Source organism: Bos indicus, chromosome 13 (genome assembly GCF_029378745.1).
Source record: "Bos indicus isolate NIAB-ARS_2022 breed Sahiwal x Tharparkar chromosome 13, NIAB-ARS_B.indTharparkar_mat_pri_1.0, whole genome shotgun sequence".
Taxonomy (NCBI): domain Eukaryota; kingdom Metazoa; phylum Chordata; class Mammalia; order Artiodactyla; family Bovidae; genus Bos; species Bos indicus.
In genome coordinates, this window is record NC_091772.1 from 42,955,043 (window position 1) to 42,972,123 (window position 17,081).

General features: G+C 44.5%; 1 protein-coding gene and 1 pseudogene across 1 annotated transcript in view; both read left to right on the forward strand.

Moving 5' to 3' along the window:
- The first annotated feature begins 8,748 nt into the window (after window positions 1-8,748).
- On the forward strand, window positions 8,749-9,692 carry LOC109567625 (histone H2B type 2-E-like; annotated as a pseudogene).
- Window positions 9,693-11,713: 2,021 nt separating this feature from the next.
- Window positions 11,714-17,081, forward strand: part of GDI2 (GDP dissociation inhibitor 2) — a 28,702-nt gene continuing 23,334 nt past the window's right edge. Inside the window, exon 1 of the mRNA XM_019973290.2 lies at window positions 11,714-12,039. Within this exon, the coding sequence (XP_019828849.2) occupies window positions 11,995-12,039 (45 nt within the window). The 5' untranslated portion in view covers window positions 11,714-11,994. The remainder of the gene's footprint in view (window positions 12,040-17,081) is intronic.

Consider the following 17,081-nt stretch of genomic DNA (forward strand, 5'->3'; position numbering starts at 1 on the left):
ACAAGAAGATGATTCTTTGGGATGCTAGCCTACCATTTTCTCTGTCAGCTGGCTTTCTGAATAAAGTCGCTGTTCCTCGCCCCAAAACGTTGTCTCTCTTGTCTTGGCTTCTTATGTGGTGAGAAGCGGGAGACTGGACTGGGTGACATCTCTGTCATGTACCTGCTCTCCAATGAATGCAATTGCAACTCAAGTATTTAAACCCAAGTATATTTGGAACAATGTATAAGATGCATGTGTTCTACAATTTTACAACACAGTCATGGGATGTTCATTCTGTCTTCAGCCTCCCTGGCTTGGCTACATTGTAGTTTAATCCTTCTGATTGCTGCTGGGAGCTTACTTTCAGCTCTTTGTTGCCACATATTAGAATCCAAGGAACATTTTGACACATACACCAGAAGATTTCTTTTTGATATCTACTCAGGAGTAGAGACGGAGAAGGCAATGGCACCCCACTCCAGTACTCTTGCCTGGAAAATCCCGTGGACAGAGGAGCCTGGTAGGCTGCAGTCCATGGGGTCGCTGAGGGTCGGACACGACTGAGAGACTTCACTTTCACTTTTCACTTTCATGCGTTGGAGAAGGAAATGGCAACCCACTGCAGTGTTCTTGCCTGGAGAATCCCAGGGACAGCGGAGCCTGGTAGGCTGCTGTCCATGGGGTCGCACAGAGTCGAACATGACTGAAGCGACTTAGCAGCAGCAGCAGCAGCAGCAGGAGCAGAGAGCTGGGACATAGGGTTTCTGCATGTTGAATTTATTAAATACTGTTGTATTCTCTCCTAAATGGCTATGGCAGTGAGAACTTCTCAGAGCCCTCCTGAAAGAGGGTATGAAGGCAGTGCTTCTCTAACTTACAAGGACCTCTCTCCGGGGAAAGCATCTTGAGTTGCCAGCATCACTGGGAGATGCTGATGTAGATTGGAAGGGACTGGGGGAGCAGTACACTGTTTGGGAGATGGGGAGAGATTAATAACTGTAAGCTCAGCTCACTTTCGGAGAAGGCAATGGCACCCCACTCCAATACTCTTGCCTGGAGAATCCCATGGATGGAGGAGCCTAGTGGGCTGCAGTCCATGGGGTCGCTAAGAGTCGGACACGACTGAGAGACTTCACTTTCACTTTTCACTTTCATGCATTGGAGAAGGAAATGGCAACCCACTCCAGTGTTCTTGCCTGGAGAATCCCAGGGTCGGAGGAGCCTGGTGGTCTGCCGTCTGTGGGGTCACACAGAGTCGGACACGACTGAAGCGACTTAGCAGCAGCAGCAGCTCACTTTTAATCTTAACAGAGTTACTCTACATAGCTATCACTACATAGTGGATGTTTATTTGCTAGATAACCCAATAATTTCTTTTTCTGTTATCTAAAAAAAAAACAAGATGTTCTTCCTAACAGTTTTTTTTGTTTATTTTTTCCTTTTGGTAGCAGTCAAGACTGACCTCAGAATTTTTTCCCAGGACCATGGGCATCTGAGGGTCAGTGGTCAAACTGTGACAAACTGTGAGTATTCCAGTAAAATACAGGCATCTGCTCGTGAATGCCTGGTGAGAAGACCCAGTCCATTGTTCCGGTCTGACATACAGATAACCCCTAGTCGTACAAAGAAGAGAAGTGATTTTAAAACATTAACATTTAAAATAATTAGATATCAAAGGTTAAATGGCTTTGAAAACAAAGCAATACTAATCCAAAGTAGGACTATACTATTACTATTATAACTATTACATCAGCCTGGAATTAAATATACCTCTGTGTAGACAGGACCAATCTAAGCTTACTGAGGCCTCACACAGCGCCTGCCTCAGAGGAGAGAATTGAAAACAATTAAGGTATTTTTATTTCAAAGGCCTTCTAGTAGAAGATTTGGGGTTAATATGAAAGGTATAGAGATGTCATAAACATATTTCTGAGAAAAATTCCAATGGAATTGGACCCAGACCCAAGCTGAGCCAACTAGATTCTCTCCTCTGGAAATCTGATACTAAGTTATGAGAAACTAGACGGTCTGATTTGGAGGTTCTCACTCACTTAGGTTTTTTGCCCCCCTGGGAACAATGACAATATTTGGAGACATTCTAATGTCACAGCTGGGGTGGGGGGAGAGGGTGGGTCTTGCCAGCATCAAGGGCGTAGAGGCCAGGGATGCAGAAAAACATGCCCAGAACCACCCCCAACACAAAGAATCAGCTGCCTATAGTCCACACAGTGTGGCGGAGAACTCTTGCTGCTGTGACCCCTGAACAGGCAGCAGGTAACTGAGGAGACCGGGGCTGCCAACCAGCATCTCTCTTGCACATCCCAGGGGAGAGGCGACCCACCAGGAGAGGACAGCAGAGAGGCTGGATAGAGAGCAGCTGAGCTCAGAGACAGCCTTCCAGTTATTGATTCCTGCTCCTTCCAGACCCCTAACTACATTTTTACCCCTTTGTCCTTCTAACATATTCTCCTCAAAAAAAAAAAAAAAAAAAATATATATATATATTTGGCCATGCTGCGTGGCATGGCATGTGGGATCATAATTCCCTGACCAGGGACTGAACCTGCATCCCCTTTCATTGGAAACTCGGTCTTAATCACTGGACCACCATAGAAGTCCCAATATATTCTCCTTTTATATGTAAGGTAGCCTGACATGGTTTTTGATACTTGAAGTCAAAGTAACTTAATACAAGAAACATTCAAGTGAATGGTTTTATTTATTTATTTTTTTTAATGGCCAGAAAAATTGACAGTATATTTTTAATTGATTGAATTCTGTATGTATAAAACATGTCAGTAAAATAAAGAAAGAACAAAACAAAGATTACATACCCACAAGTGTAATGAATTCATCCTGTTTAACTACATTAATTTTAAGGGAAAAAATTACACCAACATGTTGGCCTTTCACAGTAATAAATGATAACATAATGTTACTCAAAACCTAGATTCACTTCTTGATGGGTGTCAGGCCAAAAGACACAACCAAGCCAAAGATCAGGAGAAAGAAGGAAGGGGCTTCTCCAAGGGTTCAGGCAGTCTACAGAGTCCAAGCTTTAATGAATTGAAATCCAAAGGGTCAGAAAAGATCAAAATCGTCACCCCTTATGTTGCAGTTGATGTGGTGATTCAGCACTTCAAGCTAATCTTTACCATTGAATAGAACTGGGAACCTTTACAACTAACAATATCGTTTTTACTGTTGTTACTTCTCTTGCCTTATAACAGAAGCTTGTTTCTTCACTCTTTTATCCCGTTAAGATCATTAACTACTGAGACGTGTTCAAGGGCAAGCATTGCAGTTAGACTTAGTCACACAATGATTTAGGCCCAAAATAGCTTCACTTATGTCAAGAAAGCCATGCCTGGTTTTCTTTCCCCAGGAACCTCCTACCTTATCCGCTTACAATTAGAATTTAATTGCATTTAAACAAGAATAATTCCAACTAAAATAAAGGTATTATACAAGGTAACTGAGATATTTCATGTATGAATTAAAACTTGTCAGCTGTCTGCTCAGGGATTCCAACCTGTTCCAAGTCACAGGTTTTAGTGTTTGTCCCAAATCCTGGTAAGTCTTTATGAAATCAGGCCTAGCTCATATCTGAAGTCTGTCCACAAAACTAAAAGTTGTTTTGGCATTAGAAAATGTAAAACTATCAAACAAAAATATTTCACCTTGCATTCAAACTGTTTCACTGTTTTAAATTTTAAACCCAAATAACAAATCCAAGTGGTCACACAGAATAATGGAATTGAACTATTCAAGTTCTCTTTACCTTGACCGTTATTATGCCATCATTGTTTATCTATTGTCTAGATGCAGGAGTATTAGTACCCCTGGGGCCTCAAATATGAACTGTGTCTCTGTAACCTCCCATCCAACCAATGTAGTTCAACAATGCAAAACCTTTAGGAACTTAAGAAATGAATGTTTGTAGTTCAGCCCAGATGCTTATAAGTTCAGGGCCAATTGTGTCACAAGAATTCTCTGCCATTAGAATACAGTGTTTATTTAAATACAAGCAGTAAGAGGTGCTAATTTGAAGTTTATGTATTATTCAATGCTATGCTGCCACTGCTAAGTCGCTTCAGTTGTGTCCGACTCTGTGCGACTCCATAGACGGCAGCCCACCAGGCTCCGCCATCCCTGGGATTCTCCAGGCAAGAACACTGGAGTGGGTTGCCATTTCCTTCTCCAATGCATGAAAGTGAAAAGTGAAAATGAAGTCTCTCAGTCATGTCCGACTCTTAGCAACCCCACGGACTGCAGCCCACCAGGCTCCTGCGTCCATGGGATTCTCCAGGCAAGAGTACTGGAGTGGGTTGCCATTGCCTTCTCCAAAGTGAATGGTTTTAAAGTGCTCTAAGCAACACTGAAGCTTGGGCAGCTTAGAGATCTTTTTAGTCTTTTAGAATGAAACAAATATGTAAAATGAAATGGCTAACTGTCATTACTTCATCCCACGAGGTTTCTACAATTAGATGCTAGAGTGAGTCTTTCTGAAGGGCGATGGTGTCTAGAACATGCCTTCCCTGTGCTTGTGAGTCTTTTGAGAACCAGGACACCTGGCTTACCTGCTCTGCCACCACACCTGAGCCCCACCCTGAGCCCTACCCAGTTCCACCAACTCCCAGTCACCGTACCCGAAGCAGCTCCATAGAGCTGCTACTGATTATACTTGCTAATGAGCTCTATTTTGCATATTATTTTGTTATTTCCATGCCCATCATCAGTTTTGGGACTTACTTTTATTTCTCTATCTACAGAAATTCAATAACAATTGTGATTTAGGTTAAATCACTGAAATGGTCTTTGAAACTTTCTTCCTGGAAGCTGTATTTTTCTTTATGTTTTAGGAAAGCTGTGAATTCATTCATTTATCCACATATACAGTTTCTTAGGAGTCACTGACCCCTGTGGAAATCTGATGGTGAATCCTCTTTCTGGAGGAGACCTGGGTTCGATCCCTGGGTTGGGAAGATCCCCTGGAGAAGGGAAAGGCTATCCACTCCAGTATTTTGGCCTGGAGAATTCCATGGATTATACAGTCCATGGGGTCGCAAAGAGTCGGACACGACTGAGCGACTTCCACTATGATACCATCCATGAGGTTGCAAAGAGTCGGACACGACTGAGCGACTAACACACACACGGACACACACACACGATTCAGATGTAAGGAATCAAAGGATGAAAAGAGAGAGTTGTACTCTTGAGAGGAACACAACGTGGACCACAGAGCAGTAAACACCCATCTATGACCACATGACAAGTGCCAAGAGAAAGTGATAACACCATGGTGGCTCAGAATAGAGGAGTTTAACCCAGAGGAGCATTAAGAAAGGATTCCTGGAGCAGGTGACATCAAGTAGGAGGAGAAGGGAGGAACATTCCAGACAGAGGCAATGTCTGGATGTGTGTCCAGAAGGGAAAAAGCCTGACAAGCTCACAAAACGCAGAAGTGTTTAGAGCAGCTCTGACGCCTTTCTCTCGGCTCCGGGCTGTATGTCTGTTTTTCTCTGTGTTGCCAAAGGCTGAGTCAGCTGATCACACCAACCAGATCGCTGTGCCAGCTCACTTCTGGTGCTTCTGGGGAGGTGCTTGGGGAGACTGGAGGCAAGAGGAGGGAGGAGCCATGCTCCCGGCCCTTAGAGCCTCTCTGGCTGCAGGGAGGGCAGCAGCAGCACCAGCGAGTGGAGAGGACTCCTGGGCTCCTGGGGCAGAGGAGGCAAAGTGGCTCTGCAGCGGCTGTAACCAGTAACTGCGGCGGGTCAGCCAGACGGCCTGGCCACCCGTGAGCCAGGCTCAGGTGACACGTTCCCCTCCTGCTCCTGCCTGGAGCTCCAGGCCCTTCCTCACCTCTGGGTAACCTTTTTTTGCCCCTTCAGTCTGTATAAGTTTTGAAACTAGTTCTCTATATTTAACTGCCTCTGTTCAAAATACCTAGAGCAACTCTGTTTTTGTGACTGGAAACTGACCTATACAGCCGTGGGTCAGAAAAGATGGTGGAGGAGGGCTGGGGTGATGACTTGGTTGACCAGGTAATTGAGGGCCAGGTTATTCAGGCTCCTCTTAAGAAATGACCAGGCATTTGAACTTTATGCTAAGAGCCATGGAGAACTGTGAGAGATTTTAAAGTCATGGTTGACTCAGTCACTTTCTATGAGGATCACTTGGGTTATGACGTAGAAACCACTGAACTGAAGGAAGCTTTTGCAGTTATCTAGGAGAGAACTTGATGGTGGCTGGTACTAGGGTAGTGGCCCTGAGGATGAAGAGAAGGGACTGGAAGGCTTTGTTTTTTCTAAAGTTTTATTTGGGGGGCTTCCCTGGTGGCTTGGTGGTAAAGAATCTGCCTGCCAAAATAGGAGACAGGGGTTCGATCCCTGATCTGGGAAGATCTCACAGGCCATGGAGAAACTAAGCCCATGCACCATAACTATTGAGCCTGTGCTCTAGAGCCTACGTGTCACAACTACTGAAGCCTGTGTGCCCAGAGCCTGTGCTCTGCAACAAAAGAAGCCGCTGCAATGAGAAGTCCATGAACTCCAACTAGAGAGGAGCCTCTGCTTGCCACAACTAGAGTAAAGCCCATGCAGCAAGGAAGACCCAGCACAGCTAAAATAAATAAATTAAACAATTATTTGGCTGTGCTGGGTCTCAGTTGCCAAGGGCGGGTTCTTGGTTACAGCACGTGGGATCTGGCTCCCTGATCAGGGATTGAACCCAGGTCCTCTGCAATGGGAGCAGGGAATCTTAACCACTAAGCCACCACGGAAGTTCCTGGAAGGCTCTTTATGAGGTGGAATGGCCAGAACATAATGGGGCACTGTGCCAACTAAAGGTGGCTGCAGATTCATTGACGCTTACAGCTGGGTTCTAGCTGCTCCTCTTGAATTTGGGTGTGCTCCGTAATGGCTGTAACCAAAGAATTCAGCAGAAGGAACACGGTGGCAGCTTCCAGGTCCAGATCTTATGAGGCCGGCAGCTTCTACTTTTAAATTTCTAGCTTCTTGGAATTTCTACTCTTGGAATGCAACTGCCATACTTTGAGATGTGCAAGCCAAATGGAGAAGTCACACATACGATGCTCCTCTGGTTGACAGCTCCAGCTACGCCCCCAGCCAGCAGCTGGCGTCAACAGTCAGTCACACATGTGCCATCATGGATGTCCAGGACACTTGAGCCTTCAGATGACCCCAGCCCCAGGCCCAAACAACTCCCACACATCTGAGCCCATTCAACCCACAGAACCATAAGAGATAACAGTATCAATACATTGCTGCTTTAAGCCACTAGGTTTGTTTATAGCCACTAAATTTTAGGGTGGTTTGTTACACAGCCAAAGAAAAGAGGAGTAGATGTGGAAGGAGAGAAAGAAGATAGAATGAGGATAAAATCTAGAATTCTGGTTTGGGGCCAAGGTGGAGGCATCACTGCTGAGACAGAGACCAGGGGCAGATGAACAGTTTAGGGGTGGGGGAGTAAAGGATCTCTCATATACTAGAAAATATATATTTTAGGAAATTCTTTTTTTCTAGACCCTGACGTGTTTTATCTTCACCATTAGCCAACCACACTTCAAACAGATTTATATTTTATTGATCCCTGCCTTTAAGACCCTCCAAAACATGAACTTCAGTATCTTCTGCTGCAAGAAAAGCTGTGCTTCTCAAAAGTCTCAAGAGGAACTCGTACCTATTTCATCACACTTAGTCCTTGTAGATGTAGGGATCGACTTCCAGGTCTCTTTATTCATTCACCAAATATTTACCTATCACCTCCCAGGGACTCAGCACTATTCTCTTGCGCACGAGACAGATAACGTCCCCATCCTCATGCAGTTTACATTCTGAGCGACAGGCAGACAAAAAACAAGAAAATAGTCACCAATTTGATTTTTAAAAAGGAATGAAAGAAATAAGCAGGGTGACAATAGAGAATAAAAGTTGAGGGGAACCAGCTTTAAATAAAGTGGCGAGGGAAGATTTTTAAGCTGAAACTTAAGGAAGTGGGAAGAATGAGCCGTGGGAAGAGGTGCAGGAGGGGGAAGCCAGGGTCGGTAGCCGCAGGACCGCCGAGGGTACAAGGCCCTTGGGTGGTTAAAAGCTACCCCAGGTTCTGGGAACTGAAAGACAAGTGTGTTTGGAGTGAAGTGAGCCTGAAGTACAGCAAGATGCAGTGGGGCAGAGGTGAGAGGCAGATTAAAGGATACCTTTTAGTCCGATTCAAGGATGTGCATTTTATTCTAAGTACAAAAGACAGGCAGAAACATGGACATGCTCTGATTCATGTCTTAAGAAGGTAAAGGTCAGAATATGCAGGAGCGGGAAAAGTGAGTGAGAAACTGTTGTGGTTTTGGACAGAACCTGGACTAAGGTTCACTCTATAATTTTCTTTTCCTTGGACTCTTGTCTCTTCCTTTGCGAAGTGCAGGCAGGGGCTTGGAGAAACAGATGATGAAAATGTTTCTGTTTCTTGGAGAAACAGAACCAGAAATCAGCAAACAATGATTCCCAAGCACCAAGTATAAATAAGACTCTCTCTGGACTCCTCTTGTTTTGGGTAAAGATTTGAAAACATTTTCAAGGTTGATGGTGTTTTCCACTCCTCTCCACCAACCTGCTTCTCCCAACCTAAGGTTTCCTGCCATCAGGAACTGCCAACTGTGGTCTCTGAGACACTGAACCAACTAGTGGCTTTTAAGCCACTTCACCATTTCAAGATCTTTCTTTGTTGTTGGGTGTTGTCATTATAGACATGTCTGAACTGGCTAAGTCTGCTCCTGCCCCTAAAAAGGGCTCTAAAAAAAGCTGTGACCAAGGCCCAGAAGAAGGACGGCAAGAAGCGCAAGCGCAGCTGCAAGGAGAGCTACTCCGTGTACGTGTACAAGGTGCTGAATCAAGTCCATCAGGACACCGGCATCTTGTCCAAAGCAATGGGAATCATGAATTCCTTCATCAACGACATTTTCGAGTGCATTGCTGGGGAGGCATCGCGCCTGGCGCATTACAACAAGTGCTGGACTATCACATCTAGGGAGATTCAGACCGCCGTGTGCTTGCTGCTACCTGGGGAGCTGGCCAAGCACACCGTGTCCGAGGGCACTAAGGCTGTCACCAAGTATACCAGCTCCAAGTAAATATAATATGCCTAGCCGCTGTTAACGGAGAAGGCAATGGCACCCCACTCCAGTACTCTTGCCTGGAAAATCCCATGGACGGAGGGCCTGGTGGGCTGTAGTCCATGGGGTCGCTAAGAGTCGGACACGATTGAGCGACTTCACTCACTTAAGCCACTTCACCATAGGTATTTGTTGTCTTCCAAATTCCTCGGCAACTGGATTAGGTTGGGTGGAATCTGAATGGACTCAGTCTGTTGAAGGTTAGCATTTTTTTCTTTTTCTTTTTGTCTTTTGTCAGGGCCACAGAACTTATCTGCCAACAAAACTAAAGTGTAAGGGATCAGACTGAGGAACCATATTAGCCTTAAATACTGTTTCCTTCGCCAATACCTTTGAGTCTTTCAGTAACTCCACATGAATATCGATAAACTTTCCTTCACATAAGGCATGGCAACATAAGTCAGCAGATACATGTAAAATGTTCTTCAATATGCAGAGGCTGATGGCAATATGTGAAAAAGGTTCTAGGGGGCTTCCCTGGTGGCTCAGAGGATAAAGCATCTGCCTGCAATGCAGGAGACCAGGGGTTTGATCCCTGGGTTAGGAAGATGCCCTGGAGAAGGAAATGGCAACCTACTCCAGTATTCTTGCCGGGTGAATCCCATGGACAGAGGAGCCTGGCGGGCTACAGTCCACGGGGTCGCAGAGTCAGACACGACTGAGCGACTTCACTTTCTTTTTTTAAAATGAATTTTTTAATGAGTCAATATTTTTGGTCAGTTCAAAAACATGGTGGCGGTGGTGGTTTAGTCGCTCAGTTGTGTCCGACTCTTGCGACCGCATGGACTGGAGTCCGCCAGCTTCCTCTGAACATGGGCTTCTCCAGGTGAGAATACTGGTGTGGATTGCCATTTCCTTCTCCGGAGGATCTTCCTAACTCAGGAATCCAACTCAGGTCTCCTGCATTGCAGGCAGATTCTTTACCGACTGATAAAAGCAGCCCCAGAGAGATCCCTGTCTCCTTCTCAGTGTGAGGGCACAGTGAAAAGACACGGTGAACCAGGAAGTTTGTCCTCAACAGACAAATTTAACCTTATGTTTTCTAGATTCCAGAACTGTAAGACATATATTTCTGTTGTTTGTAAACATGTTAGATATATATGGCACTGGATTACTTAGCAACAGCAGGACTTTCTTAAGGCATCACCTGTTTAACCAAAGTCAGTTAACATGGTTATACAATCTGTTCAATAGTCTAGTAACTTTGCACTTGACTTTTGTCTACTTGTAAAAATTCATTTTGGAGATGAATTTAAGCAAACTCTAGGAGATAGTGGAAGACACAGGAGCCTGGAGTGCTGCAGTCCCTGGGGTCACAAAGAGACCTAGTGAACAACAGAAATTCATTTAGCCACTAACGTATACAAATCCAGTTAAGACTGATGTACATTTAAAGAGTTTTCTTCTCCCCTCCCCGCAAAAGGCCCATTGTCTTATATAATATACCCTCTTAAACTCTATGTAGGGATGAAGAAACATTGTAAAAAACTTGCTCTGATTCTGTCATGAATCAGAGTAATTTAAACGTGAAGGAAGGTAGGTCTGTCTCCCAAGATTCACTTTAAACAGTTCTTATTTGAGAATAAATCTTCAAGGAAACATCAACTCTTTTGTCTACATACTCAGGCTGAAAACACCAGATCTGCTCTCTTCGGTTGAGAACATAAGCCACCAGGGCTGGAGATAGAAACCTGAAAAAGCGTGTGTTTGCAGGGCTGGGCCGGCTCGGATATGGAAGGCAAAAAACAGGGAATCTTTTTCTTTTCCTACACTCTGTGGCCTAAATCCATTCACGTGCTGGTCAGCTATCTTTACAGCTGGTTTAGATTATAGCTCTCAGTAGGTGCAGACCTGCTTCCCATCAAATCTGCCCTTCCCCTTTATGCTAAAGTTTCCTTTTCAAAAGTAGAGTTTTTTTTTTTTTTTTAATTCTTATTTCCTAAGGCTGCACATGGGGCAATGCATCAGGCAAGAATGACATTGGGAGGGAAGTTAAAAAAAAAAGTGATTTCTGAACTCCTTAAAATTCATTGGGTCCTTGTTTCCTTCAGGAAATGGAGGTAGGATAAAAAGAAAAGCAAGACAAGTTGCAGAGGACCAACTAGGCGCGCAGAGGGCCGAACCGCAGCCGGAATCGGGCCGGATGGCGTCATCTCCTGGTGTGCCGGGCTGCGGGAGGCCGCCCGCGGTCCCGGGGGCGGGGGCGGCCAGCCCCAGCCACGTGGTCGCGGCGGGCCCAAAGTCCAAGGGCAGCTGCGGGCGCGGGGCCGACTGCGCCCCGGCGCCCGATGGGGAGCGAGAGTGAAGAACCGGACAGCGGCCCCCGGCCACAAGCTCAACCCCGCCCCGCCCTCGAAGGCCCGCGCGCGGCAGCCCCTGCCGCCCCCAACCAAGGCGGCAGCGCTTTGGGAACGGATCCGAAATCCACCAGGGCCTCGGCCCGCCCTTTTCTCGCGAGAGGTGGGAGAGGAAGCGGGTCGGGTGGGCGACGGAGACGTAGCCAATGAGCGAGCGGGAAGGGCGTGATCGACGGCTTCCTCCCGGCCTCGCCCCGGCTGCGGAGGCCGCGGTCGCAGCCCGCCTCTCTCTCCCTCGCAGCCTTCCCTACCCTCCCCGCCCCGTTCTTCTCTTCCCGTCTGAGGTGACGGCCGGCTCCCCGATCCACAGCTCCGTGTAGTCTCTGCCTCCGCTTCCGTTTTCCCTCGTGCCCCTTCTGGCCTGAGTGCTCGCCCCGCCGTCCGCCTCCTCCTCGGGGCAGCCGTAGCCCCAGACCCCTAGAGCTCTGAGCCTTCTCTGGGTCTCCGTCCGCGCCCGGCCCCGCCATGAATGAGGAGTACGACGTGATCGTGCTGGGCACTGGCCTGACGGTGAGGAGGGGCGGCGGCCTGGGGCCGGGAGGGGGCCGGCCGCAGGCCCTGCTCAGCCCTGTTCTCCCCGCCCCCCGCGCCGCGAGGCCGGGGGTCTCTTCCCGGGGCGGGCGGGATCTCTCCGGGCAGGCCGGGCCTGCAGCCGGGCCTGCGGGGAGGGGACACCGCGGTGTGCAAAAGCCCGGCCCGGGCAGGTGTCTGGACCAGTTGGGGCGGCCGAGCAAGGGTCTCTGGGGAGGACAAGGCCGAGAAAGCCCCGGTTGCGGCGTCGCTGCGCCTCCCTTGTTGGTCGAGGGCCTCTCGCGCCTGGAGACGGAAAGGAGTGGGGGAGGGTGAAGCCTAGCCCGGTGGCGTTTCCTTCTCAGCTTCCAGGCCCCGCTGCTAGTCAGTTTCGGTGACCAGTCACAGGTAACCGCTGTTGGGTAGGTAATTCAGGTCCGTGAACTTAAATTTTTTTTTTTTTTTTTTTGAGAAAACTGGTTTTCTTAGCCTCCTCCCCCACCCCAGGTGAGAAGCATTGTCCATTCCTGTGTAACCACCCTCCCAATCTCACTTGAACGACCATGGGATTGGAAATGATTTTTCCTCCAAATGGGTCTCACCTGGCTTTCGCCAGCCTTATGTGTGGTCTGTCCTTGACCGCCTCAGCGCTTCTGAACCTTTTCCCCTGACAAAAGGAATTGATGATGAGTTGGTTGGTTGCTAGAGGCCAGGTGTTCCTGTCACCGTGGTAAATGTATTTTCCTAGCTGTCTGCTCAGAGGACTTCAGGTGATATTCCGCAGATAACGCAGGCAGGAGTTGTACTTCTTTTCTGTGCTTTTAAAAAGAAAATGAAGATAGCTCATCTTGCAAAAGAATTCTGTTTGAAGACAGGACCGTTTCCATTTATCAAAAGTTTTTTGAAAATTTGAAATTCTGACATGGGGCTGGCTGCTTCGTTTTAGAAGATGAACCCTGATTTTGATCTTGTGTTTTCCATATGAACTGATCTCAAAGTCCTGAGTCATTTGATGTAAATGTGTTGAAATGCATTGTAATCTCTCAAGATTTAAATTTTTTTTTCAGGTAGCATTCCAGAATAACTATTTTAGATTTCTCTGGACAAGAGAAAACTGAAACTTGCATTTGGCTAATATTCTTAGGAAAAAATTGTTGGAAACTTACAGTGATACTTTGCTGGCATGTTATTTTCTGTTTATGGTGATTTATGATGCTTGTTGGGTAATACTCATTTCTGAATGCTTCACTATGTTTGACCAGTCCAGAAAAAGACGGGACTGGCTGGGAAATTGTACAAAATAGATGAGAATGATGGAATGTGAGATATTGGGTTGAATTTCTTTGGTGGGCTGGTGGATGATGAGTAGGCCTACCCACTGCAGGATTGGGTTTTTTTTTTTCTTTCCGTTTCCGAAGTGCTTAATTGGGATTCTGAGCTGAGCTTAGTAGTTTAGTTTGCCCGTTGGAATGGGCACTGTTGCTACCAGCCTTTTGTTAGAGCCAGTTAGTTCCACTGTGTTACTGCCGTTATTGCTGGTCTTTCAGATTTGCTCTTGATTAGGTCAGTTAAACATAGGCAAATGAATGCATATCCTTCCTCATGCAGGTTTCTTTCTTTTTTTTTTCCCCCTTTCCTTTTTTTCCTCTCATGCTGGTTTCTACATGCCTAGCTCAGAAGGATCACTTTGTATCAAAGCGGGCAGTCTTAACTCTATAACAACCAAGTTGCACCTTATTTACATTTTCATTTGGATTAATTGTGACCTTTTTGATGAATGGTAGGTGCATACTTAGAAATCAGAGCAATTTCTGCTGTCATTTGTATAGCTGTGATAACTATTTCCTGTGAACCTTCCTAGAGTGTTGTTTCGAGATATTCTTTAGGAATTATATCAATTCGGAGCAATCGTATCATTACTGTTGTATTACAGTCGTTGGTAGTAGTGATGATGGGATGCTTTTAATAATGGTAAATCTTTTACCCTCATTTTTATTGATAGGAGAACTTCGATTGCTTGAGACCACCGACGTTAAAAACCCTCAATTTATAATTTGAGTATTTGATATCAACATACCATTTACTTAATTTTTAACTTACAAATATTTAGTGCCTGAGATTTAAGAACCTGAAAACAGGCATATGTTGTCAGTTATGGATACCAAATATTACGTGATTCTTGTGTGTTAATTTTAGTGCAATTAACTTGTTATTTTTAAAGTGTAAGGAAGTTTTGGGGTTTCTCTTTTCTAATGTGGCCATTGCTTTTTATGAATTATTATGTCTAAAATACGGTCATATTAGTGCACCAATATTGATAGTAACTTTAAAGAAGGGTTAAAACAGTTTGCTATAAACTAGAGCAAAATATTCATTCTGTCTATGAGAAGTGCAATGTTCTATATAGTTGAATATTTTAAGGAATTGATGGTTTTCCCTTTAAAGACCCCTAACATTTTTTGGAGGTATAGTAAGTGAGGAATGTATTTTTAAATGTACTGAATCATAGAATCGCCTTTTCAGAACCAGAGTCCATAAAACATAGTTGGGAAACACCACTTTCCCCAATCAGCTGAAGCAGTTTAAAGACAGCACGGTGGAAAAGTTGAATTGATCTGGGGATTAAAGATTAATCAAAAGAACCATAATTTTTAGAAAAAAGCTTTCAAATGATATCACAGCTTCCTTAACAGACTAAGGAATGTAATGAACACCTGATAACAAGATTTCACAAAGGAAGGGTTAATTACTGAGTACTGCTGTAACACAATGGAGCCATTGAGGCCTCCTGAGCTCTTTGGGAACTTTGGCCTTCTTACTAAGTCCTCTTAGGCGGCTGGGCTTTGGTAGGTAGTTCTACAGTCTGCTTTTCCTTTTTTCCCTCTTTGCTTACTTTGATGAGTAGACTGGGGACCATGGACATCCTCTGACCACTAATTTGCTGTATCTGATTGACTTTGGCCTTGGCAATGAATTCATGAATCTTAGAAATTGTGTGCTTAGTCTTAGAAATAGTAATACATAATAAAACAAGGGCGGCTAGCTCCACAGCTGCTTGTGCTTCCCAGCGGTATTTTGTGTTTTTTTCTGCATGGTAATTTTCGTAAGGAGCTGTGAATCAAAAAAGACACTTTAGTGATCTCTAACCAGGTTATTCTCAGCATTATTTGTTTAAAACGTTGTTTTACATCCCAGACATACTTTTCCTCTTTTCTCTGTATTAAAATTTGTGACGCCGAAGAGGTTTTGTACCTGATTTTAAAAAAATCTTGAATTGCCTTTTGTATTTGCTCCTTGAAAATCTTTGCCATTGCTATTAGAGTTCTGTGGACAAAGGACATTTTGTCCAGTGCAGTAGTGATCACAGAACCAATATATGCAGTTGTCTTATTTTTGAAAGGTATAAATACTGTGTAGGCAGTCTGTATTTTAAATCAGCCTCAAGTATACTGGTCCAGTAGAGTAGAAGTAAATCAGACATACATCAGCATTTTGAGGTAGTAGTGAGACGTTGGTTGGAAAGACCACTAGGTAAACCTGTGGCTCACATGTCTATGGCCATTGTGCTCGTTTATGGTCAGTATAAAGGCAAACACACCTGTCTGTGAGTAGCTTCTTGTCATACGAGGGGTAGCTATAATACGAGTTAATGTGAGAAAGTGTTGTTAAGAGAGTTCAATTCTCAGGGGGAATTCTGATACTGGAATCAAAAACTTTCATAAAGAAGGAGGTATTTAAGTTGGCTTTAAAACATAATAAGCAGGGTAGGGGAGGGGGTTTAGATGAAGGTAATCATAAGGTACAAACTTAAGTTATAAGATAATTAAGTACTAGGGATGTAATGTGTAACATGATAAAGAGACCACTGCTGTACATTATAAGTGAAAGCTGTTAGAGTAAATCTTTAAGTATTCTAATCACAAGGAAACATGTTTTTCTGTTTGATGTATCTACATGAGGTGATGGATGTTCACTAAACTACTGTGATATTCAAGATGTTTGTAATTCAAAGCATTATGCTTTACATCTTTACAGTGCTATAAATCAATGAGATCAATACTGGAAAAGATTAAAAAATACTGGTAAGCTTTGAACACAAGGAATGATTTTTCTAGGCAGAGAGAGCAGTGTAAGTCAGTATTAGAAGAGAACCTATGTTTAGGGGATGAGGGAGTTGGGAAGAAGGCATGTCACCAAGGATGTTGAAGACAGGCTCAGAAGTTTGAATTTCATCTTCTAGCCAGTAAGAGAGGATTTGAGCAGGAATGATATAATTAGAACCAAATTTCAAGATAAATTGACTTTTGACAAACATTTGAAGAAACATTCTGTTGAACACTGGCATTCATTTTTATTATGTTATTGCTGTAAGATACATACCGCTGAGATGAACTGATTTAAGTTTTCTGGTTAGTATATTTTTCTCATATTTCTAGACAAGTAGCTTTCAAAAGGCACTTTTCTTTAACATGAGTTGTTAGGTACCTTGTTTTCCGGATCACATTTTTGTGTGGTTTTACTTTCTATTTTTTTTTTTTCTGCTTTAATTATACCAGAAATTTAAAATGCAGGAGAATTTAGAGTGTCTGGCTCTCTTCAAGCCTATGTTGCCCTTAAGTAGGAAGCGGCCGGGGTCAGGGGTTGGGTGCAGTATAGCTAATTGGTTCTTCCTGACCATTACCACACCCACACATCTACAGAGACTAGAATTTTGCTGCAGCTGAACTTTAACCATTTTGTTTAATCTGGTTACTTCTTTTCGTAGGACAGCATGAAGATGCCATTATCATAAAGAACTTGGATTCTGGGCCTGAGCCCAGTTCGGTGAATGACCTGCCTGAGATTGCTTGAGATTACCTAGTGCATCTCATTAGTGCATGCATGCATTCATTCATTCACTTATGCATATTGAGTACCTGACATGCTCTCAGCCCTAGAAGTAAAAGATAAACAAGGCATAATAGCAAAAAATAAATAAACCGAGAAAACAAAAACTTGGATTCTGAAGATGGTTTTTAGTTCTGATTATTTTGGTTGAGTCT